The 27,050-nt window shown below is 39.0% G+C and overlaps 1 protein-coding gene across 1 annotated transcript; it reads right to left on the minus strand.

The window, feature by feature from the left end:
- Nucleotides 1–9,436: 9,436 nt before the first annotated feature.
- On the minus strand, nt 9,437–19,983 carry LOC123757846 (zinc finger CCHC domain-containing protein 24). The gene is made up of 3 exons (XM_045741719.2): nt 19,837–19,983; nt 15,171–15,335; nt 9,437–9,689 (listed from the first exon to the last, which is right to left on the minus strand). The coding sequence occupies exons 1-3, from the start codon at nt 19,837–19,839 to the stop codon at nt 9,567–9,569; spliced, it is 291 nt and encodes a 96-aa protein (XP_045597675.1). The 5' UTR covers nt 19,840–19,983; the 3' UTR covers nt 9,437–9,566.
- Between the last annotated feature and the right edge of the window lie 7,067 nt (nt 19,984–27,050).

Genomic DNA, 27,050 nt, shown 5'->3' on the forward strand with positions numbered 1-27,050 from the left:
CGTACATTTCTTTTCACTGTTGGAGGTAAATCAAAAATCAATTCTCCAAAATTCATTTTTATTTCTAGTCTGACGCGACACGAGCGCGTTTCGTAAAACTTATTACATTTTCAAAGACTCTAGTTTACAAATACACAACTGAATAGAACTTACGCATCTCCGATTTTATATCTATATTTGAGTGAGGTGGATGGGGTGAGGTGGCATTAATAGGGTATTAATTTCATCAACACAAGACAGAACAAGGGGTGGCATTAATAGGGTATTAATTTCATCAACACAAGACAGAACACGAAACAATGGGTATTGAATAGAAGTGTTTGTAGAAAGCCTATTGGTCCATATTTCTTGATGCTTCTATATTGGAGCGGAGTCTTGAGGTGGGTAGAATATAGTTGTGCATTAATTGGCTGTTGATTGCTGGTGTTGACTTCTTGATGTGTAGTGCCTCGCAAACGTCAAGCCGCCTGCTATCGCTGTATCTATCGATGATTTCTGTGTTGTTTACTAGGATTTCTCTGGCGATGGTTTGGTTGTGGGAAGAGATTATATGTTCCTTAATGGAGCCTTGTTGCTTATGCATCGTTAAACGCCTAGAAAGAGATGTTGTTGTCTTGCCTATATACTGGGTTTTTTGGAGCTTACAGTCCCCAAGAGGGCATTTGAAGGCATAGACGACGTTAGTCTCTTTTAAAGCGTTCTGTTTTGTGTCTGGAGAGTTTCTCATGAGTAGGCTGGCCGTTTTTCTGGTTTTATAGTAAATCGTCAGTTGTATCCTCTGATTTTTGTCTGTAGGGATAACGTTTCTATTAACAATATCTTTCAGGACCCTTTCCTCCGTTTTATGAGCTGTGGAAAAGAAGTTCCTGTAAAATAGTCTAATAGGGGGTATAGGTGTTGTGTTAGTTGTCTCTTCAGAGGTTGCATGGCGTTTCACTTTCCTTCTTATGATTTCTTATGATCTTTCTAGGCGTTTAACGATGCATAAGCAACAGGGCTCCATTAAGGAACATATAATCTCTTCCCACAACCAAACCATCGCCAGAGAAATCCTAGTAAACAACACAGAAATCATCGATAGATACAGCGATAGCAGGCGGCTTGACGTTTGCGAGGCACTACACATCAAGAAGTCAACACCAGCAATCAACAGCCAATTAATGCACAACTATATTCTACCCACCTCAAGACTCCGCTCCAATATAGAAGCATCAAGAAATATGGACCAATAGGCTTTCTACAAACACTTCTATTCAATACCCATTGTTCGTGTTCTGTCTTGTGTTGATGAAATTAATACCCTATTAATGCCACCCCTTGTTCTGTCTTGTGTTGATGAAATTAATACCCTATTAATGCCACCTCACCCCATCCACCTCACTCAAATGTAGATATAAAATCGGAGATGCGTAAGTTCTATTCAGTTGTGTATTTGTAAACTAGAGTCTTTGAAAATGTAATAAGTTTTACGAAACGCGCTCGTGTCGCGTCAGACTAGAAATAAAAATGAATTTTGGAGAATTGATTTTTGATTTACCTCCAACAGTGAAAAGAAATGTACGAAAGATTGAGAAAATTCATGTTAGAATTATTAATCTTACTTTTTCGGTCATATTTAATAATATATATATATATATATATATATATATATATATATATATATATATATATATATATATATATATATATATATATATATATATTTTTAGTGAGGTGGATGGGGTGAGGTGGTATTAATAGGGTATTAATTTCATCAACATTAATTAATATATATATATATATATATATATATATATATATATATATATATATATATATATATATATATATGGTTTACTTCCTCTCATATATATCTTCCTCTTACACACACACACACATATATATATATATATATATATATATATATATATATATATATATATATATATATATATATATATATATGTCGTACCTAGTAGCCAGAACGCACTTCTCAGCCTACTTTGCAAGGCCCGATTTGCCTAATAAGCCAAGTTTTCCTGAATTAATATATTTTCTCTATTTTTTTTCTTATGAACTGATAAAGCTACCCATTTCATTATGTATGAGGTCAATTTTATTTTATTGGAGGTAAAATTAATGTAGATATATGACCGAACCTAACCAACCCTACCTAACCTAACCTAACCTATCTTTATAAGTTAGGTTAGGTAAGGTAGCCGAAAAAGTTAGGTTAGGTTAAGTTAGGTTGTCGAAAAAACATTAATTCATGAAAACTTGGCTTATTAGGCAAATCGGGCCTTGCATAGTAGGCTTAGAAGTGCGTTCTGGGTACTAGGTACGACATATATATATATATATATATATATATATATATATATATATATATATATATATATATATATATATATATATATATATATATATATAATATATATATATATAATACTTAATTGCAATCCATGAATTAAGCTTTCAGAGAATACATGTCTGAAAGCATGAAACATCTAAAACTTTTCCTTGATAGGTGTAATATAGAACTCATGAGCACCACACCAGAAATAAGTCTCTCTTTGATATCCCCCAGAATCAGACTAAATCTATGCAGACACTCCATGCAAATAAAAGGGCCTAGTCTTTAGAGTTCACTCCCAGATGAATTAGTCGTATGTATTTTGTTTTGTTATTCCTGAACGGATTAAATTGTGTGAGTTTTCGAGCTTCGCGATTTTATTAGTTATTTTGTTAATGTTGCCTTTAATTTATTTACCCGAACTGTTTTAGAACAGTTTCTTGCGTAGGCTACTATCACTGCCCGCATGCGTTCATCCGCCTGCTGCATCGCTTTACACAGGAAATATCGGGTTACTGGTCATATAAAGTGCATGTGGGTAGCTGGTGTCAGATTTACCTGAATTTCTCTACGGGTCACTAACACTTATGGCCTCGACGAGGACAGGAAGCCAGTGGCTGGTCGAAGTCCCCCCCCCCCCTCATTTGTTCTGATGATTTTTTTCAAACTGGATTTTAAAGTTCAACAATTTTGTCATTTACGTATTCGACGGGTATGCAGTTTCATGGGTTTATGAAACTGAAAAAAAAATATTTTTCTATGTGGGTGAAAAAGCATCTGTATGTTTTCAGTTCCACATTGTGGCTTATTGAGCTTGAAACCGTTGCTCATTGTTTGTGTTACATTCTGACCTTTTGAAGAAGTCTGGATCAACGTTCTCCAAATTGTTCAGTATTTTAAGTTTCAATGAGATCAGCCCTGTACTCACCGAGTTGTGTTTGCGGGGGTTGAGCTCTGACTTTTTGGTCCCGCCTCTCAACTGTCAATCAACTGGTGTACAGATTCCTGAGCCTATTGGGCTCTATCATATCTATATTTGAAACTGTGTATGGAGTCAGCCTCCACCACAACACTACTTAATGCATTCCATTTGTTAACTACCCTGACACTGAAAAAAAAAATGCTAACGTCTCTGTGGCTCAAATTTCCACCTGTGTTCCCTTGTTCGTGTTCCACCCGTGGTAAAGAGTTTGTCTTTGTCCACCCTGTCAATTCCCCTGAGAATTTTGTAGGTGGTTATCATGTCTCCCCATACTCTTCTGTTTTCCAGGGTTGTGAGGTTCAGCTCCCTTAGCCTTTCCTCTCAGTTCCGGGACTAGTCTGGTGGCATACCTCTGAATCTTCTCTAACTTCGTCTTGTATTTAACTAGGTATGGACTCCAGGCTGGAGTTGCATACTCCAGGATTGGTCTTACATAAGTGGTATACAGGGTCCTGAACGATTCCTTACACAAGTTTCTAAAGGCAATTCTTATATTGGCCAGTCTAGCATATGCCGCTGATGATATCCTTTTGATGTGGGCTTCTGGGGACAGGTTCGGTGTGATTCCGACCCCCCAGATCTTTCTCTCTATTTGACTCTTGCAGGATTTCACCTCCCAGATGGTACCTTGTGTTCAACCTTCTGCTCCCTTCACCTAATTTCATTATTTTACACTTTCCTGAGTTGAACTTTAACAGCCATTTTCTAGACCATTCCTCTAGTTTGTTCAGGTCGTCCTGTAGTCTCTGTCTATCTTTATCTGTTTTGATTTTTCTCATAATTTTTGCATCATCAGCAAACATTGAGAGGAATGAGTCTACACCCTCTGGAAGGTCGTTTACATATACTAGAAATAGGATGGGTCCGAGTACAGAGCCCTGTGGAACCCTGCTGGTGACATCTCGCCACTCTGATGCCTTCCCCTTCACTGTTACTCGCTGTTTCCTATTGCTTAGATACTCCCTTATCCACTGGAGCACCTTACCTTTTACTCCTGCCTGCAGCTCCAACTTTTGTAACAGCCTTTTGTGAGGTACTGTGTCAAAGGCTTTCCGACTGTCCAAGAAAATGCAGTCTGCCCACCCTTCTCTTTCCTACCTAATTTGTGTTGCTTGGTCATAGAATTCTATTAGGCCTGTGAGGGACGATTTACCATCTCTGAACCCATGCTGGTGGTGTGTTACACAGCTGTTTCCCTCCAGATGCTCTACGAGCCTTTTCCTCGCAATCTTCTCCATCACCTTGCATGGTATACAAGTTAGGGAAACTGGCCTGTAGTTCAGTGCCTCTTTCCTGTCACCCTTTTTGTAAATTGGGACTACATTAGCTGTCTTCCAGCTTTCCGGAAGGTCACCCGTTTCCAGTGACCTGTTATACACCATAGAGAGTGGTTAGTGCTTCTGCACCTTCTTTTAGAATCCACGGTGAGATTCTGTCAGGCCCAACAACCTTTGACACATTCAGCTCCAACAGATTCCTTTTGACCTCATCACTGGTGAGGTAAAATTCCTCCAAGGTTGTTCGGTTTGCCTCCTCATTTAGTGTAGGGACCTCTCCTTGTTCTATTGTGAAGACCTCCTGGAATCTCTTTGTTGAGTTCTTCACACACCTCTTTGTCGTTCTCTGTGTATCTGTTCTCCCCATTTCTCAGTTTCATCACTTGTTCCTTTACTGCTGTTTTCCTCCTGATGTGGCTGTGGAGAGTTTTGGTTGGGTTTTAGCTTTACTCGCTATGTCATTTTCATACTGTCTCTTTGCTTCTCTCCTCACTCTGATGTACTCATTTCTGGCCCTCTGGTATCTCTCCCTGCTCTCTGGTGTTCTGTTGTTCCTGTAGTTTCGCCATGTTCTTTTACTCAATTGCTTTTGCTGCCGCACATTCCTGGTTGAACCGCGGATTCTTCTGTTGCTTTTCATTTTTCACTTTTTGGACTGGGATAAACCTGTCTGTAGCCTCCTGACACTTCTGAGTGACAATCCATCATTTCCTGTAGTCTTTTCTCTGAGTTGTTTCCCATGGTATTCCCATTAGGAAGTTCCTCATCTCGTCTTATTTTCCTCTTCAATAATTTAGTCTTTTTACTTCCAATCCCATCCTTGGATAGGTTATCTCTACTTCTACCAGATACTCAAATATCAATGCACTGTGGTCACTCATTCCTATGGGGGCTTCATATTTGACTTCCCTTATTTCTGAGTCATTTAAGGTGAATATCAGGTCGAGTCTAGCTGGCTCGTCATTTCCTCTCATTTTTGTGGGTCCCTTGGCATGTTGGCTCAGAAAGTTCCTTGTACTCACTTCCAAATGTTTAGATCTCCATGTGGGTCCCCATTCTCCCAGTCTATCTTTCCATGGTTGAAATCGCCCATGATTAAGTCTGGATCCATTCCTGCAGGCAACTGAAGCTGCTCTCTCTATGTTAATGGTAGCCATGTTGTTTCTGTCGAACTCTTGTCTGGGTCTTCTGTCATTTAATGGAGGGTTGTAAATGACTGCCACTATTACCTTAGGTCCACCCATTGTCATAGTTCCTGTTATGTAATCTCTGAATCCGTCGCAGGCCGGAATTTCCATCTCTTCAAAGCTCCAGTCCTTCCTTATCAGCAGAGCCACTCCTCCTCTCCCGTCCCTCTCTTTCCTTACTATATAAAAGTCCATTGGAAACAGCATTTGTTTTAACTCCAGACAGTTTTGTTTCTGTGAGTCCTATTACATCTGAGTTTTCTCCCTGCGCCCTTTCTGCCAGTTCACTTGCTTTGTTGGTAATCCCATCGATGTTTGAGTACATTACCTTGAAGCTCACTTTCCTATATCCATTTTCACCCACCCTCCCCACTAGTGCAGGAAGCTGTTCCATGGGCATTGCTGCTTGGGTAGGCTCATCCTCCTGTGGGGTAGTTACCAGGGGTTCTGGGGGAGGTGGGGTAAGGGGGAAGGAGGGGCAGGGAGAGGATGGCTTAGAATGTGGAATGACCTTCCCAACCATGTTAAAGACAGTACCTCTCTCAACCAGTTTAAGTTAAAAACGAAGCTATACCTAATAAATTCCCTGTAACCTACCTTACCCCTCTATTGTCAACCTATGTATGTTTTTTGTTTTTTTTTTGTTTTTCAAATCAACGCTGTTTTAATGTAATTTTCTGTAATAATTTGTAATTGTATTTGTGCTGTTTTTTCAACAATGTTCCCCCCTCTTTTACCCCTATTTTTATTTGTACTCAACGCATTTTTTCCTTTTTACCCATTAGTTTTAAGCTTTAGTCAGTAGTGTTTTTTCCTGCCCGAAACGCTTTGCGTAATAGTGGCTTTAGGCATTGTATGTACTAGCTCTATCTATAAAGCCAACAAACTTTGTAAAATCTCTTTATGTATGTACCTTTGCCTAAATAAAAATTATTATTATTATTATTATTATAGAAGTGGGGTGGGGGATGGAGGACTTAGTTCGTGTCTGGGCCGGCTTGGGGCAGGAGGAAGACCAGGGGGTGGGAGGGAAGGGGGTACTTGGGGTAGGGGGGAAGGGGGTACTCGGAGTAGGAAGGGAGGGTGGAATTGGGTGGCACTTCCCACCTATAGGGTGGTGAGTTGAGATGTTGCAGTTCCCTCTGGGGTTCCAGAGTTGCTGGGTTGGGGTTCCACATACCCCCCCTGGGATTGCTGGGTTGGGGGTTGAGGTTCCCTGGCTCCCTTCCCTCAGCCTGCGCCTTTTCCTTGCAAATGCTGCCTGTATTATCTCTTTCCTGGTCATGTCCCTCTGAAGGAATACCTGCCTGTAATTCGTTACATATTTCCGTTTGCTCTTTTTTACTAGGATGTCCTCTTTGATGCACTCGTTTTTTACCACTACCTTGATCAACCGGTCTTGTCTTTGTTGTACTGGCCAATCCGGAAAAACTTTTCTATGTCTGTTTCAGCCCCTTCCATACCTATCTCCTTTAGTATCCTTGCCACTGCAGCTTTGTCCTTAGACCTCCATTCTTCCCTTGTGGAACCCTCTTGTTCCTTAACACCTATCACTACTTCAGCTCTTTTCCTTTCCAGTAACTGGCTCGTGCATCTAGCTGCCTCCTGTGAGGTTACTGCTTTCATTACAACTTCCTTGACTGTGGACATTGCACCTGGGCTCTTCATCATTTCAGCAAAGGAGCCACCCATTGTAGGGGTCCCTGCCATTGCTGCATCTCCTGGTACTTGGGGGTTGGTCCCCTGGGCCACAGTCGAGGAGATCCTGTTTTTAGGTTTGTTATCTCCTCTTGCGCTGTACTTAGTTCATTCTGCAGTTCATTTATGAGTCCTCTTATGTCTTTCAGTTCCTCAGTGATTTCCCTCTATGCGCAAACAGTCATCTCCATGTAAGACTTGTCCTGTTCCTCTCCTCCACTGTCATGTCTGATTTGCATTGTTAGCCTTGTAGCCCTCAACTGTTCCTGGTATGAGTGTTCACTGATTCACTCAATACCAGGCTCTCGTGGCCCTCAACCCAGCAGCCAAGTATAAACTCATGGATTTTCTGTATGAAGATGTGGATTTGAGAACACTTTCTGATTGTCTGAAATTTAAACCGAGACTATCAACTATATCATGTACTAGACTGCAGAGGTAAGGAACTTGCAATCTTTGAAAGCAATTTAAATTAATGAAACACTTGATCTGTTAGTTTGTCTTTAACATATTTGAATGTATACAGTGCATAATCCAGTGTGCGACCTAATGAAATCTTTGCTAAGTAAAATATGGCATTCATATGACAAAAAGTTCCCCACCTTTGTACTAGAGAATATGTATGCTAAGGAAATTGAGTGAAGTTAAACTTTTTAATTTTGACATCCCATAAAAATACAATAGGTAGTTTCCAGGGCTACCATCCGGTGTCTGATCTATCTGATCACCTTAGGAAGCTTTGTATAATAAAAATTCATGGTTTAAGTAAGCTACTATACAGTTTTCATAGTACTGTATTCAGATATGGTAGCCATAGACCTATTATATCTGGGCTATACATGCTCAATACTGCAGTCTCATAATGTGGACACACATTATTAACACTGCATGACAACATGCTTTCACTCCTACCTCATCACTGTGCTTGGTCTTTCTTGGGCCATGTTTCCAGATATCTCCAAGTAAAGTGATTCACTACTTCAAGCCAAAATCTCCAGTTGTCTTCAGGTTGTCGCACTGGTCTGGATGTGGCAATGGTATCGCTTTTCCTGTGGACCCAGGGGTCTGGGGGTCCTCAACTTCGGCCAGTTGCCAGAGCTCGGGGATCTGCATTTACAGTTCTCACACCCAGGTGTCTTGCCCACTGACTCCTGACATCCCTCTTGGATTTTCTGGTTTAGCCAGCTGTTGGCTTGTCTTCACTCTTGCTGTGTTTAAATGGCTAATGCTTGGGCTCAGGACTTGTTCTGGGTGGTCCGTCTGGGTGTTGACCTTGGCTCTGCTTGTAGGTCAGGTGCGTATGTTTTATATGTTTATACTGTGGAAATGATTGTTTGCTTTATTACCCAAGGGAAATTAAAATCTTCAATCAAGAGTTTGTTTCTTAGTTTAGAGTTTATCTCTGATCCCCAAACTCCCCTTGCTTTGTAGAACAAACCATATTTTAGGCTTAACTGGACCAGTGCTTAGCTTGGGTAGCTACTGAGACCACCACCAGAAAAGGGCCTTTCATTACATTCAATACAATTTGTTTTTATACTTTCAATTTTGTTTTTCATGTTTCATACATTTAAATTTATAAAATTATATATACTGGTTTAAACAATTATAATGTTAAATTATCCTAAACATTCACAGAACAATACATATAGCACAGAGATGTAAAATGGGACATACAAGTTCAGTATTTTAAATATTACAGAAATAAATCAAATGGAACACTACAGGCTGTTGAAGTTCCTATCCATGGCATAATACTTAGCATATGGATACAAAACAATATACTGTACTACCAATAACTTAAAAAAAAGTACATAAATAAACAATTTATAAATAAACAAACTTGGTAAATACAAAAAATATTTAATGATACTTTTTCATGTAAAAAAAATTATATTTACAGTACTGTATATTAATGTAAGTGGGGAAAAATATGAAGACAATAAAGATATTATATAAGATTTTATAAAATATTTATTTAAAAAACACACATACATTTCTTTACTTAAAAATATATAAAACATTACCAAATAATTTAATACTGCATATTAACATATACAGTATTGTATATTTTAAATTGTAGATTATGCTCATCTTTGGGAAAAGAGTTCCCAACGCCCACAGAACCGGCCTATTTCCTTGCATTTTTGACACATGTTTTGTGGATGTTGGGGTATACCTATACGAGGACCACTCCCTTTCAAAGGTGGAAACTGTTGGTAGAAAAATATACAGTAAGTTAATTATGCAAGTTAATATTTATACTGTATACAGTATATATTTTGCTCATGTCAAAAATAGAATTTTACTCATTTGTTCAATATTATATATATATATATATATATATATATATATATATATATATATATATATATATATATATATATATATATATATATATATATATATATATAAACTGAAAACTCACACCCCAGAAGTGACTCGAACCCATACTGCCAGGAGCACTGCTGGCATACAGGATTCCTTACCCGCTCGACCAACACGACCGGACAAAAGAGGATGATAGCCGAGGCTATTTCCATCCCCCCGCCGGCACTCGGTTGGTAATCTTGGGCATGGTATTTTATCAAATCACCTCATTCTTTGGGGCACATGTGAGGAACACAAATGCAAACAAGCCTGAATGGTCCCCAGGACTATATGCAACTGAAAACTCGCACCCCAGAAGTGACTCGAACCCATACTGCCAGGAGCACTCTGCTGGCGTACAGGATCCCTTAACTGCTCTACCAACACGACCGGACAAAAGAGGATGGTTGGATGGTTTTCAGTTGCATATAGTTCTGGGGACCATTCAGGCTTGTTCGCATTTTTGTGGATATCCTCTAGGCAGGGACATCCTCTACTGCCTCCTCCTCCTCCTCCCCTGAAGATTTGTTGTACTGTCTAGCTAGTTCAACATCATGTGTACCATTTTCATGTTTACAAATGATCTCTTGTTTTTCCCTCTATGGTCATTCTCACATGTGTTTTCTTGCCTTGAACCTTACCACTGGCTTTCTTGGGACCCAGGACGAGATATATAATAACAACTTTTATGTTCAAATAGCCAAAAATTCCCCAAAAATGTAAATCCTTGCAAAGAATTCAGGTGGGATAGTCACTAGGTGGGAGGCACTGGGAAACTGAGGCGCAATCGCCGTGCCACCACCACGCACTAGGTCTGCCATACGCGTATCAATAAACTCGTATCCTGAGGTAAAGTTCGTAACCAGATTCAAATTTTCCGAAGAAATCGGACTCGTAACCCGAAAAGTTCGTAAAGAGTGGCATTCGTAAACCGAAGTACCACTGTATACACATATACAGGTACTGTATATATTGCCAACATCAAAGCACACAGGAATTATACGTATATACTACGTATATACTAAATACGTACATACCAGGTACGTATATACTAAATACGTACATACCAGGTACGTATATAATAAATACAGTACTGTATATATTGCCGACATCAGAGTACAGGGATCAGTGACTGTCAAGATAGCCCAAGACAACTCAGTATCGATGATGCAGAGGTAGACAAGAGAAGTAGTGACTAGCAATGTCAGATTCAACCTTCAACCCCCCTAAAACCTGATGTTAGCAGATAGCATTTACTGATAAGAATGTGATGAGAAACACACTTTACAAGGTTATGAGGAAAAGATAAAATGGGATCAATTCCATTTGAAACTGAGGCTCCTCACCAAATGCAGGTTGTGAGTCTTCAAACGTGGTACAAATGTACAAGGATTCACAAACAAAGCATTAGACTAAAAGTGTCAGAAAACATTTAGAAAACAGCAGAGACGCCACTGGGCATAATATGCGAGACACAAAAGTGCAAACAAACTAAGCTTGAATAATAATAGCCCTGCAAACACATAATGTAACTGTCCCTATTTTCTGCTTGTTACAACTTGTAATAAGGTTGTTACATCTTGTTATATTGTTTTTATGCTGTATTGGAATGTTGTTACAACTTGCTGTATTGGTCGCTACAACTTGTTAGGTGTTAAAACTTGTTCGAATGTTGTAGCGACGTTGTAGTTTCCTCGTGTGTTTGGCAGGAGGCTTCTGTTGAAAAGCAGACAATCCATTCTTAGCAAGAGGGGGGGGGGGGAAGGAGAAGACTGTACCTGGCTTCCTGTTCTGGTCAAGTCCACTAGGGTTAGTGACCCCTCAGGTAAAACTATGACCAGACCAGAACATCAAAGACTCAGCCTGGCACCATAAAATATGAAATTTACCCAAATTGTTACCAGTAGCATGAGCTGACAAAAACAAGTTTTTCAAGATGGCTCATCAAAAGAATGCAAGACCTGAAAATGAAAAAAAAAAAAATCCAAGACCTGACCCAAAAATTAAAAAGCACTAAAGAAGCCCCTAGAAGAATGAAGATGAAAGAAGGCATGAGCCAGCTTCATGAACAGAGGAGATGACAGACTGCTCCCAAGAGCAACAACACTAGACAAAGAAGAGAAAACATTACAAAAGAGTGCCATGCTACCTTATATTGATGATGAGAAATAGGTTTATGGGTTCCAGAAAATGAGAGAACATGTCAGCATTGTAGAGAAATGCCTGACGACAACACAAACATTATCTAACACAGTGCAGAGTTACAAACCAAATAAGATTTCGACTGAGATTTAACAGCATAGAAGTTGCTAAACACTTTGGACATAATCTTTCTGAAGTCAACCTACGAATCATAAATACTTATCAACCATCTAGGTAAGACAGAAACGAGAAATGAGTAACACTTCTTAGGCCAGCCAGAGGCTTAGGGCCCATGCAAAAATACCCCTGGAAAAAAAACAAAAATTACATACATACATTATACACATGTATAATGTAATAATATAATAGATATATTTTTATTTTTTTTTTAGATATATACAAGAGTTGTTACATTCTTGTACAGCCAGTTGTACAGCCAGCCAGTTTGGGAGCTGGTCGGCCGAGCGGACAGCACGCTGGACTTATGATCCTGTGGTCCCGGGTTCGATCCCGGGCGCCAGCGAGAAACAATGGGCAGAGTTTCTTTCACCCTTGCCCCTGTTACCTGGCAGTAAAATAGGTACCTGGGTCAGCTGTCATGGGCTGCTTCCTGGGGGGTGGAAGCCTGGTCGAGGACCGGGCCACGGGGACACTAAAAAAAAAAAAAACCCGAAATCATCTCAAGATAACCTCAAGATAGCCACTAGTACGTGTAGCGTTTCGGACAGGTCCCTGGAATACGATCCCTGCCGCGAAGAACTGTTTTTATAACCAAGTATCCATTTTACTGTTGAGTTAAACAGAGGCTACAGTTAAGGATTTGAGCCAAGTAAATCCTTCCCAGCCAGGATATGAACTCATGAGAAAGCGCTCGCGGAACGTCAGGCGAGTGTCTTACCACTACACCACGGAGACTGGTAAGTCTCCGTGGTATAGTAAGTCTCTAAGTATAAATTATTACATACATATTATTTATATATATATATATATATATATATATATATATATATATATATATATATATATATATATATATATATATATATATATATATATATTATTAAATATGACCGAAAAAGTAAGATTAATAATTCTAACACGAATTTTCTCAATCTTTTGTACATTTCTTTTCACTGTTGGAGGTAAATCAAAAATCAATTCTCCAAAATTCATTTTTATTTCTAGTCTGACGCGACACGAGCGCGTTTCGTAAAACTTATTACATTTTCAAAGACTTTTAGTTTACAAATACACAACTGAATAGAACTTACACATCTCCTGGTTTCGTTTATATCTACATTTGAGTGAGGTGGATGGGGTGAGGTGGCATTAATAGGGTATTAATTTCATCAACACAAGACAGAACAAGAGGTGGCATTAATAGGGTATTAATTTCATCAATATATATATATATATATATATATATATATATATATATATATATATATATATATATATATATATATATATATATATATATATATATATATATATATATGTATTATATATTATATATTATATTTATATACACACACACCTGTTGATTGACGATTGAGAGGCGGGACCAAAGAGCCAGAGCTCAACCCCCCCAAACACAACTAGGTGAGTACACACGCACACACACACAGGCAGGCAGCTCCCCAATTACAAACAAGTTATTTTCTGAGACTGTATTTGTAAAGCATTTGTTTGGAATGCAAATTGAGATTTTCCTCTCATGGTGTGGATGACCCTCACTGTACGTTTTTACCAAAGGCCTTTGATTCGCCTCCATTCCAATATTTCACTGGTGGTTCTCTGTCTCAATTGAGGGTTCTTTTTCCTCACTCTCCTACTATGACATTGGACTCTGCTATTACTTTAGTTTCTTTCCTATATTCTCTGAATTTAATTCTCCAGGTTCATCACATTCATGGAGTTTCAAATGCGCTTGCAGATGTTCTCTCATTTTTGCCAAATTCCATCAGAATAAGAGGTGACGATGACACCATTCCACTGGCTATGTGAGACATTTAGTTGTTCTCAAGTGTACCTGTTTGTCTCTGTGTGGAACAACAAGATTCATGCCTGTGACTGCTCCTTGACGGTTATTTTCTTCGGATGCAGTGTGTATAGACTGGAATTAGGAATAAATGGGAATTCATTTATCTCTTTCCTCTTGTCTGGTTGTTTCTCCACATCCAAACTAGAGAACATTTGGGCTTGATCTTGTTGCTAACTTCATGTGGGTAACTTCACCATTGGTTCCTGATTCTCCTCTGACAGTGCCATCATCCAGTGCTCTTCCCAAACTTCTTCTGGCTGAGGCAATTAGCAGTTGAATGTATGTAGAATTTTCTCTGTGGTGCTCCTTGTCTTTGGAGCTGTTAGAACAGTAATATTGCCCTCTTTTTGCAAGGCAGGTGACACATTTGTTAATCATTCACATATTTGCTTTCCATAATTTTTTCTCTCCATAAATTAATTTTTTTGGGCAGGTATATTATTACATGAACCCTAAGCCTCTGACTGGCCCACTGAGTGTCTCATTTCTGTGTTACTTAGGCAGTTGATTAATATTTATGACTCATTCGTTGACTTGTGTAAAATTATGTCCAATTTGTTTAAAAACTACTTCTGTGCTGTTAAATCACAGTTGAATTCTTATTTGGTTTGTAACTGCACTTAGATAATGTTCCAGTGGTTTGGGATTTCTCCACAATGCTGACATTTCCTCTCAACTTCTGAAACCCATAAACCAATGTCCCATCATCAATATAAGGTAACGTGGTACTCTTTTCTACATGTCAGACAGTAAATTTGCATGCAATACTATATTTAACAGAAGAGACATAAATGTCAAACTGGGACTGTGGAAGCACAAGACTGAAGCAAATGCTTTAGCTTCATTCACTTGACCTAGATGATCCTGCTCTGGAGATTTAACTCTTAATTTATATAAATCCAAAACACAGAAAGAAACTTGGCATAAACACTGTAACAGCTATGAATTTGATATGCTGCTGAGAATATTAATGTTGTGACTTATTTATATAATCAGATGGTTACAACTACCTATATATAGAATATATTATCTGCATTATGATGCATTCTCAGTAGCCTGCAAATTTAAGAGCATTGATACATTAGAGTTAAATTATATTCTGTAATTAAAAAGATAACAAAATATAATTTCATCTTACCTGTCTATAAGGATATATCTTGCCATTACAACTTAAGCATTTTTGGTAACAGTTGGCCCAGGAGTTAGCAGAGAACCAATGTTTATCACATTTTTTACAATGGAACATTCCACACGCTCTCCTTTTGCCTTGATATGGGGTCAGACAAGCAGTTTCAACCATTTTCTGTGGATTATATTGATCCTGTATAGTAGCTATTAAATACTTATCAAACAATTAAATATATTCTATCTTAATATGTGTGTAAACATTTAGTGAAAGTGAGGGCAAGCTCATTAAACTTAACTGATTGATATTGGTGAACAAATTACAAAGAAAAAATTAAGAAATAAAAAGCAGCATTGAATGTAATGAAATGCCTTTCTGGTAGAGCCCTGATGGCTCCCTGAAGCTATCTTGTCAGTGAGGCTTTACAGACAACTGGAAGATTCACAGAAAATGAAGTCGTGAAGCACCCAAATAACTCTGCAAACAATTCACACAGAACAAGAGATTCACTCAAACTACTTTAGCTCAAAATTCGTTAGTACCGATCATCACTACCAGGTGCCTTGGCCCCAGCCTGCAGCCAGTTCTCCCTGACCAGTCAGTTGTGTTGCTGATGTAGTGATGGTGGTGGTGGCAACTAGTACCTATAGTGCTATGGTCAGCCAGTTGTGGCAAGCTCCTTTGCTTTAAGCTAAGTGCCAGACATTGTTGGACTTTGTTTCATCCTGTGGGGGTCTTTTCCTTGTTGTTGTGTTCCTTCTTTTAGTGTTAGCTTAACGTGTGTGTTTTCTCTGGCTTGTTGTGTGGGCTTGGCTCTTGTTGTATTTTGGGCTACATGTGCTCAGAGTTTTTTTCCTGGTGCCTACTACTGCCCTTGCACAGTCAAGGGCAGTGTACGGGAACGGGAAGGAATGCTTTCTATAGTGCCTTCGGGAATTCGCTGCCAAGAGGCCAGGCCACCTGGGTGGAGAGCCTCACCTTTGGTTGTTTATGACTCTTTAATTCCTCTCCTTGGCCTCTTGGCTGGGAGTATTCTTTTGGTTGTGCTGGGGGTGTTCTTTGGTTGTGCTGGTGCATGTTGGGATTCGTATCCTTAATTTTATGGTGCACTGTGGTCGCCTTGTAGCCTGGTTGTTTTGGTTGCGTTTGGCCACTTTTCTTCTGACAAGCAACCCTAGTGCCTGGGACCTATGCTTGGTTAGCTACCTTCAGCCCTGGTAATCCTCCTCACAGGTCTTTGGCGTGATCCATTATGGATTGGCACATCAAGCCCACATTCACAAAATGCGAGCTTAAAGGGTGTTCATTGTCTTTGCTACTTGACAAGAATCATTCTTTCTGCCTCCGCTTGCTGGGTCGGTAACACCCATGTGAGTCTTGTGAGATGTGTTCTCACTTGGTCTCTGCTCTTACAGATTCAGCTACAAATTTGGAAGCTTTTTAGGTGGCTACCACTTTGCAACCTACCTTGAGGTTACCTTGAGGTGCTTCCGGGGCTTAGCGTCCCTGCGGCCCGGTCGTTGACCAGGCCTCCTGGTTGCTAGGTACCTAGTACCTAATCTGAGCCTAGGTTTGCTCAGGTTAGGCATTCACAGTATACTGATTGTCTGCAGGCCCAAAGTTGGCCCCTATGGTTATCTTACCTTGAGGTTACCTTGAGGTGCTTCCGGGGCTTAGCATCCCTGCGGCCCAGTCGTCGACCAGGCCTCCTGGTTGCTGGACTGGTCAACCAGGCTATTGGACGTGGCTGCTTGCAGCCTAACGTACGAATCACAGCCTGGTTGATCAGGTATAAAAGTGTTTATAGATTCAGAATTGAAGGTGTTGATGACACCTGAACTAGTTATGTGCCTCCTCTTCCTTCCCCTGCTAGTGTGGTTTGTCCTACATGCAGATTTGTTTTGATACCTCCTGCAGAACTTGGATCTCATTTTCCTTGATGGAACAAGTCTCTTTCGAGTAGGGGTCGGTCATGGCTTACTGGCTACAGTGTGAGGTCTCATCCTGGCTGGTTGACAACCTTCTCTTTTTGGGGGGAAGGGAAGGGGTGGTAATCAGCCCGACCTTCATGGAGTGATTGCTCCATAAATAAAGACACTAGACAATAAAGCTGAAAATTTATATAATAATATAAGTGGTATGCATTTGCATGCCACATCTGAAAACATTTTGTTGGAGAATTTTAAAGTTTCTGACTAATAATCAAACTGTTCTCTTAAAAATAACGTCACTTTTCGCTCGTATGCGCGCTATGGCCAAATTTGGACGTAATTTGAAATGAAATCGACTCACAAAAGTGACGTTCTGTTCCGTTTTCTGTTTGGGTTGTCCGGCTTTCTCGGCAAGCTTAGAAAAGGAAACTTTCCATTAACGTTTTTCATACCGTTCTGAAACTTTATGAGAATTTCCTGCCCACCTAACCTATCAGAGGACCCTTAACTTACTGTTGTTGAAAAAAAAATCCCAAATTTATTTTCATTTTTTTTTAATTTTCAAATTACGTCCATATTCAGCCATACGGGTAAACGGCCAAAAGCAACGTTCTTTTTTAAAAGGACAGGTTGTAATAATAGCCTTTATCCTTATCAATAAATATCTGTACAGTATTTATCAATATTCTGTACTGTACTCTATAAACTACAGTAGCTCTGAAAGCCAACTTCCTAAGTTTTATGGAAAAGAATAAGCTCTACAACCAAATTCAGTATGGCTTTACCACATGAAAAAAAAGACAGGAAGTCCTAAACTACAAGCCAGTTTAATATGCACTGCATGTAAAATGTGGTACTTAGAACAGTAAGGGAGAACATTAAAGCCCTTGGAGTAAATGCATTTGTAACCGATGGGCAACGTGGTGTTAGAGGTGGAAAGTCATACCACACAAATTTAAGAGATCTAAAGCAAGCTGTGTAGACTGCATTTTCATAATGTGAACACTGTTTATATTGTTCACTACACAAGGATAGTTAGTGTATAAGGTGCAAAAGCATGCTGGGATAACTGAAAAGACACAGAGAAGAATATAGAAGAGCTTGACTGACAGAAAAGAGAGGGTCATAGAGATGTAGCAAGTAGGGTTCCTCAAGGCTTGGTAGGGCCTGTATTCTCTGTTTTTCTTAATCTATGTAATTGGCTTATCAGTACCTGAATGTAGATGTTTGTACCAGTATGTAAATGTTTGGAGACAACACAAAACTACTGAAAAAAAAAGAGTAAAAACTGAGGACTGCAGAATATGGCAGGAAGATTGACAAACTGCAGGAGTGGGCTGACAAGCAGCTTCAAGAGTTCTACTGCAGCAAGGATAAGACTGAAAGAGGGAAAAGATATCAGAAGGAAACTACATCATAAAAGGAAGTCTTCAAGAACCTTGACAAGAAGGTCAGTCATATTCAGCACATGACTGACCTATGCAATACAGTACCAGCACTGAGCCCCTCATTTTAAAAAGACCAAAAAATTGTCATGTCATGAAATTGAATGTCATGAAATGCCAGTTTCTGGGTGAACCCCGGAGGCTCCCCGACACTTCAGGGAGCCAACGTGGTTCCCCACTGAAATAAAGACTTAGAAATTAAAGATTTATTACAAGAATGGTTCCTAAACTGAGGTAAAGGAGCTTTTCACCCCAAACCTATAGGGTGAAAAAACATCTCCTGCTCTCAGTACATACAACACTGTGCTGTAGCTGTTCTTAATCCTAGAAAATAACCTCCAGAGGGTTATTACGGCCACCACAATAGTTTACAGACCAACTAGCAAGAATACTTTACTTCAGCACTAATGTAAACTTTGTGTGTATACTCATCCCTGATCAGTTATTAGTGGGTTGTTGTTGTTGATTGAATTGGGTGGGTTGTTGTTGCCGACGATCGTTGGATCCGATGCTTATTATTGGACTAGGTTCTTCATCTTGATGGTAGTTTGGAAGTTTCATCTTGATGGTAGTTTGGAAGTCTCATCTTGATGGTAGTTTGGAAGTTTGTCTTGATGGAAGTCTTCTTGGTGGAAGTTTCAGGGTCAGCCACCTGGGCGTGTCGATAACGTCAGCTGAGCGAGGGGTGTATCGAGCGTTTGTTGTGGTCCAGCCATGGTTACCAACCTCACATACTAACACTCAATACATTAAGTTGGTAGCCCTCGCTCGCAACATTCCCGACAATACGGTACTCATCACAACCAAAGTTATTTAACAATGGTAAATCTCTGGTTATCTCAAATTTATGATTGACTCAAACGGATGTCAAATACCGATCATTGTTTCATATATATTGTATAAATATCTATTGAAAATCTATATATTGTATATCATTAATTATCTCCAATTTAACATAATCAACACATTAATAAATTACGTCTACAATGATTAATGTGATGTCAATCACTATAAACCAACCATCACAATAATACCACAGCCACCACCCATCCAATTAAGAAACTATTAGGGTAACATGGTGAAACAAATTCAAGCTAACTATTGGCTACCGCTCCTATCCATTATTAAGTTTAATTTGTATATGACCTCCAGAACCCGTCAATATACTAACACAATTCCTGACTGATGTGTGGGTGCTGTGACCCTGGCAAGCTAGCCAGCCTGCTGGCACAATTCGCAGAAAATGCCCGAATTCCAACCCAACCACCATAGGTATACATCATATTGGTTAGAAATACTCACCATGCACTGGTTACTCTCAAGAATTTTACAAATAATATCACTTGTGACAAGTTGACACTAACCAGGCAGAGCTTGAAGCACTATATAAAGGTGTCTAGGTGTGTTGGTGGAGTGCCTGGCTGAGGGAGGAGTGAGCTAGCGGCTGGCAGCATGCGTGGTATGATAAGGCCGACTGAACGACGTGATCAAGACCAGTTCAGTTATCATGCGCCTGTGCCAGAACGTATAATACTTTCCTATTAGTGTCTACAGGGTGTGAGGTCTTGTTATGACTCGCCTGTTAGACTTATTGTACCTATTGTGTTACAATGTAAATATTCTGACATTCGAATTCCTTGTCAAATCGTGCGTGTTTATGCATGTCTATCAACATGTCTACATGCCTTGTATTATACAAGACACGTATACAAGTTGCATACATGCCTATACAAGTTCCATGTCTGTCGGCATGGAGAGAAAATCTTAAGCTGTGGCTACAGGTGGTTTCTATTATTATTTACTTGATCACAAACTTCAGCCAATGGAATTCGTGACCAGTATACAACATGGTCACAGCTATATTTAGCGCGGTAGGTGGTGGTTGTGACACACACTCGACGGAAGTTTACAACCTGATAAGCACGTGTTTCCTCACACACATATTTCTAACAATTCTGATGCGTCAGACTTTACCACTGCTCGCAATATGGGAATTTTACCCGAGGGCCACTAATATTAGTGGCCTCTACGAGGACAGGAAGCCGGCACCTTGTCAAAGGTCCCCCCCCCCCACATTTGCCCTGATATTTTTTTCCAGCTGTATTTACCCAACCACATGGGCTGGACGGTAGAGCGACGGTCTCGCTTCATGCAGTTCAGAGTTCAATCCCTCACCGTCCAAGTGGTCGGGCAACGTTCTTTCCCCCTCATCCCATCCCAAATCTTTATCCTGATCCCTTACAAGTGCTATATCTTTAAACAATGCTGTTTGTCGACCAAATTGTATTTTTGCTGTTTTTCTGCCATGTTCCCCCTTTTTTATTTTTATATTTTCTCAACACATTTTATACTTTAATCTCAATTAGTATTTAGTTTTAGTCTTTAGTGTTTTTCCTGCCCGAAACACTTTGCGTAATAGTGGCTTTAGGCATTGTATGTACTAGCTCTATCTATAAATTCATCAATATTTGTATCACTCCTTGTATGTACGTACTTTACCTGAATAAACATTTGAATTTGAATTTGAATATAGTCATAATGGCTTGCCGCTTTCCTCTGATAGTTCCCTTCCCTTCCAGCTGTATTTTAAAACCCAGCAGAGTTTCGGCGTTTACGGCTTCAGCGGGTAGGCGGTTCCACAAGTTTACAACCCTATGGGTGAAAAAGTATGTCCTGTTTTCTGTCCTACATTGTGGCCTGTTGATCTTGAACCCGTTGTCCCTCGGTCGTGTTACATCTGACATTTTGAAGAAAGTGTCCAGCTCGACATCGTTCAAATTGTTCAGTATTTTGAAGGTTTCTATTAGATCCGCCCTGTCATCCCTGGTCTGTAGTGATGTTAGTCCAGTGACCCACAACTGTTCCTGATACGAAAGATGACTAAGCTCTGGTATGATTTTTGTTGCCCGGTGTTGCACCTTCTCCAGAGCAGCTGTGTCTGTCTCCATGCCTGGATGCAATAATCCAGGTGGGGCGCACCAGAGACTTACACACTTGAACGACAACTTTCTTTTCCGTGAAGGCAAAGGTAAGCTTGATTATTCCCAAGGTATGGTTCGCTTTTTTGTACTGCCGCTCCCACTTGTTGTGCAGTTTTTAGTGGATGATGTATTCTGATACTAAGGTCCTTTTCTTCATCTATCTGTTGTAAGGTAGTGCTGTCATTTGCTAGTTGTGACGTGGATTGTTATGCCCCACATGGAAGGTCTTACATTTATCGACATTAAAGAGCATTTGTCAGTCATCTGATCATTTGTGGAGTTCATGTATATCTCTTTGTAAAATCTCAATGTCACTTTCACTTCCCACTTTACTATAGATCATTATGGGAATGAGATCATTATGGGAATGAGATCATTATGGGAATGAGATCATTATGGGAATGAGATCCATTAGACAATCTACATTAAACTACAAACTTCCGTACTCCCCGGTGGGATTAAGTTACTTAATATATTTTTTATCTGTATTAAAGGTGAACATTTAGTGTTGTGTAAAAAAATTAATAGCAAATAAATAATATTAATCTCTATGTTGTTTTCAGAAATAAATAAATGTTCACTTTGTTTCAACAAACATCATAATGTTTTGATAAATACACATCCACTAAATTATTTTCACTTTGTTTTCACCAATCGTGAAATTTAATTACTTGCCACTGAAATAAAAATTGAAATAAGTTTATTGAGGTACAAGACAATCCATTCTCCTGTTTTGATGGTATTTTTTTGCGGTCGATCGTACCGATATAATGGAGCCCCAGTAAGCCACTTTTTGTACCATTTTTTAATAGATTCCGGAAAATATTCCCAAAACGAATATAAGCATGATATATGTTACGTGTAAACAAGTCTTTGAAAATGTAAGAAGCCCTTACGAAACTCATTTACATATCAGACCAAAAATAAAAATGTAAAAAATTTATTTTGGAGAGTTAATTTTTCAATTACCCTCGACAGTGAAGAAAAAAACGTATATATATATATATATATATATATATATATATATATATATATATATATATATATATATATATATATATATATATATATATATACTATATTATCCCTCAGATAGCATGTATTAGGTTAGGTTAGGTTAGGTTAGGTTAGGTTAGGATAGGTTAGGTTAGGTTAGGTTAGGTTAGGTTAGGTTAGGTTAGGATAGGTTAGGTTAGGTTAGGTTAGGTTAGGTTAGGTTAGGTTAGGATAGGTTAGGTTAGGTTAGGTTAGGATAGGTTAGGTTAGGTTAGGTTAGGTTAGGATAGGTTAGGTTAGGTTAGGTTAGGTTAGGTTAGGTTAGGTTAGGATAGGTTAGGTTAGGTTAGGTTAGGTTAGGTTAGGTTAGGATAGGTTAGGTTAGGATAGGTTAGGTTAGGTTAGGTTAGGTTAGGATAGGTTAGGTTAGGTTAGGTTAGGTTAGGTTAGGTTAGGATAGGTTAGGTTAGGTTAGGTTAGGTTAGGATAGGTTAGGTTAGGTTAGGATAGGTTAGGTTAGGTTAGGTTAGGTTAGGTTAGGTTAGGATAGGTTAGGTTAGGTTAGGTTAGGTTAGGTTAGGATAGGTTAGGTTAGGTTAGGTTAGGTTAGGTTAGGATAGGTTAGGTTAGGTTAGGTTAGGTTAGGATAGGTTAGGTTAGGTTAGGTTAGGTTAGGTTAGGTTAGGATAGGTTAGGTTAGGTTAGGTTAGGTTAGGATAGGTTAGGTTAGGTTAGGTTAGGTTAGGTTAGGTTAGGTTAGGATAGGTTAGGTTAGGTTAGGTTAGGTTAGGATAGGTTAGGTTAGGTTAGGTTAGGTTAGGTTAGGTTAGGTTAGGATAGGTCTTAACAGCAACATTAATATAAAAAAAAACATTTCCGGCTTGTCCAAATTCAATAATACAACAGTATACTTTCTGGTGGTCCATCACGACATGTTGGTACTTTCGACCCCATCGTTACTATCAGTACTCTCACTTTAGGAGGATAGGCTGTACAAGTACACAACGCGGATGAGGCTGCTCTAACTATCCTCATCCCGTCAAGCACATTAACGTGTTCAATTTCTCCACCCCACATCACAAACAATCGATATATTATTGATCATTCTGGTTGATAAACATACAGCATGTTCTTATATATATATATATATATATATATATATATATATATATATATATATATATATATATATATATATATATATATATATATATATAAATTGACACTATAATTAATAAACATTGGTTACACTTGAATTTCAGATCCAATTTCCAATTTCTTTTTTTATTATGCACCCCATACCCATCCCGTGGGCGGTGGTGTAAAGGATTACAGAGGCACATAATCGGTTCAGGAACTGAACCCTCTAGTTCGTTTAGCTAAGCAAATAACAATCTTTTGACGCTAGTTACACAATTATTAATGTTATATATACATGTATACATACTCATGCATACATGTACATATACATATATATACATACACATACATATTTAATCACCCACTCAAATACACTCATCAATATTCTTTCTTTAACGGTTTTGTGCATTGTTGCGCTCGACACGTGGGCGGATATCGGGCGGATGTCTCAGGCTATCTCTGTCACGGTGACTGAACGCGCGGGTATCTTATCGATCTCCAAACGTACAGGATTACCGCCAGAGCAAGTTGACTTCCACTTTTAGTCAACAGGGCCAGGATTCGCCACACATTTACACACCCACTTGGGCCGGACGGTAGAGCGACGGTATCGCTTCATGCAGGTCGGCGTTCAATCCTCGACCGTCCAAGTAGTTAGGCACCATTCCTTTTCCCTCCGTCCCATCCTAAATCCTTATCCTGACCTCTTCCAAGGGCTATAGAGTAGTAATGGCTTGGCGCTTTCTCCTGATAGTTCACATCCCTTACACAACCATTGACGAAATCTACGAATTTGCCCTCAATTTGTGTATTTTCGGCTGTTTTCATATATTAGACAATTTACAAGTTTTGAAACTTCACAACCCTCGGTTAATTAATGTTATGAACAACCTCATGTGCTTCGGAGCTCATAAACTGTTTACTAAATGTAAACAAAGCTGTGGTGATTGAGGAAAGATGCACATGTTTCACACACACTCTTCCCCTGAAGCGGCTTGACAGCTGAGTGGACAGCGCTTCGGATTCGTAGTCCTGAGGTTCCGGGTTCGATCCCCGGTGGAGGCGGAAACAAATGGGCAGAGTTTCTTTCACTTTGATGCCCTTGTTCACCTAGCAGTATATAGGTACCTGGGAGTTAGACAGCTGCTACGGGCTGCTTCCTGGATGTGTGTGTGTGTGTGTGTGGATGAATGATTGATGATTTATGACTGACAGTTGAGAGGCGGGCCTAAAGAGCCAGAGCTCAGCCCTCGCAAGCACAACTAGGCGAGTACTCACACCATCCTTTGTACTCTAAAAATCTTCACAACTCACAAAAAGTAGACCTATTGTCTTATGTATGACCCTCTGTCCTGCGTGACAGTGAATACCAGCATTATCCTCACTTTCATAAGACTTTATCAAAATCCTCAGATTAGGCAAAATTGTAATTAATTTTGTCAATAAAGATATTAATAATAATAACAACTCATAAGCTCCAATACCGTAACAGAAAGGTTGTGCCCAGAACACAAATGTGTCATCTGAATATACTGTGTGTTTGTTTTGAAAATATACTGTTTGTACATCTGCATTTGTGCAGCTGCCCTAGACTATATGAAGGGGAGTACAGTGTGTCAAAAAGCTAGCTACGGGGTGCTAAAAAAATCCCCACCCCAGAGGATGGTTAGTCATACAGAGGCATGTGATAAGTAGTCTGCACTGGCAGACTCCGAGTGCATTATGAGGGCTATCAACACAAGAGTGAATAAGGAGCAGTGATACTAAAAGTCCCCATCTTGCAAGATGGTTAGTCATTCATCCGAATTTACAAATAAAAAAAAAAAAATAAACTCTACGGACTTGGGGGAGAACATTTCATATCCACTGAGTTCGTGAAAGGGGCATACGGGCTCACCTTCCTTATAGCTGTTAAAGCTTCCTTATAGCTATTAAAGCTTCCTTATAGCTGTTAAAGCTTTCTTATAACTGTTAAAGCTTCCTTATAGCTGTTAAAGCTTCCATTTCTGTTCGTCTATGTTCACCCGATTGGCGGGTTGCATTCCAGGAGACCGTAGTAGGATACAGCTTACCAGGGAACCTCCCCCCAGGGAAGGGGGGAGCTCTAAGTCTGCTAACACAGGCCACAAATCGTCACCCACCTGTGTAAACCAAAAAAAAATGCGGGTTGGGTTTTAAGATAATCTCTAATGCTATCGGCTATAACCACATCTCTGATAACCGAATCTGTTTTTTTTTAGACGACATTGCCTAACTTTACATATCTTAAAAGATATGTAGCCCAAGCAATGCTACATTTTTCTAAGAATGTATTTCATAATATTTATAAGCCTAAGAAATACAAAGTTAACTTGAGAGTGGATTAAAACAATTGAACAAAATATATTCCAGTGCGTTAGAACGAGTATACTGTACTGTATTTAACAACGTTATCAAATCGGTAATATGTGCGAAATATACATAGTTTGTAATATATATATATATATATATATATATATATATATATATATATATATATATATATATATATATATATATATATATATATATATATATATATATATTACATTTTCAAAGACTTCACAAATACACAACTGATTAGAACTTACGTATCTCTGATTTTATATCTACATTTGAGTGAGGTGGGAGGGGTGATGTGGCATTAACACAAGACAGAACACGAGGGGATATTAATAGGGTATTAAAAGTATCAACACAAGACAGAACAGAAACAATGGGTATTGAATAGAAGTGTTTGTAGAAAGCCTATTGGTCCATATTTCTTGATGCTTCTATATTGGAGCGGAGTCTTGAGGTGGGTAGAATATAGTTGTGCAATAATTGGCTGTTGATTGCTGGTGTTGACTTCTTGATGTGTAGTGCCTCGCAAACGTCAAGCCGCCTGCTATCGCTGTATCTATCGATGATTTCTGTGTTGTTTATTAGGATTTCTCTGGCGATGGTTTGGTTATGGGAAGAGATATATATATGTATATATATATATATATATATATATATATATATATATATATATATATATATATATATATATATATATATATATATGTCGTACCTAGTAGCCAGAACTCACTTTTCAGCCTACTATGCAAGGCCCGATTTGCCTAATAAGCCAAGTTTTCCTGAATTAATATATTTTCTCTAATTTTTTTCTTATGAAATGATAAAGCTACCCATTTCATTATGTATGAGGTCAATTTTTTTTTATTGGAGTTAAAATTAACGTAGATATATGACCGAACCTAACCAACCCTACCTAACCTAACCTAACCTATCTTTATAGGTTAGGTTAGGTTAGGTAGCCGAAAAAGTTAGGTTAGGTTAGGTTAGGTAGGTTAGGTAGTCAAAAAACAATTAATTCATGAAAACTTGGCTTATTAG

The sequence above is a fragment of the Procambarus clarkii genome, chromosome 40 (genome assembly GCF_040958095.1).
Source record: "Procambarus clarkii isolate CNS0578487 chromosome 40, FALCON_Pclarkii_2.0, whole genome shotgun sequence".
Classification (NCBI taxonomy): Eukaryota; Metazoa; Arthropoda; class Malacostraca; order Decapoda; family Cambaridae; genus Procambarus; species Procambarus clarkii.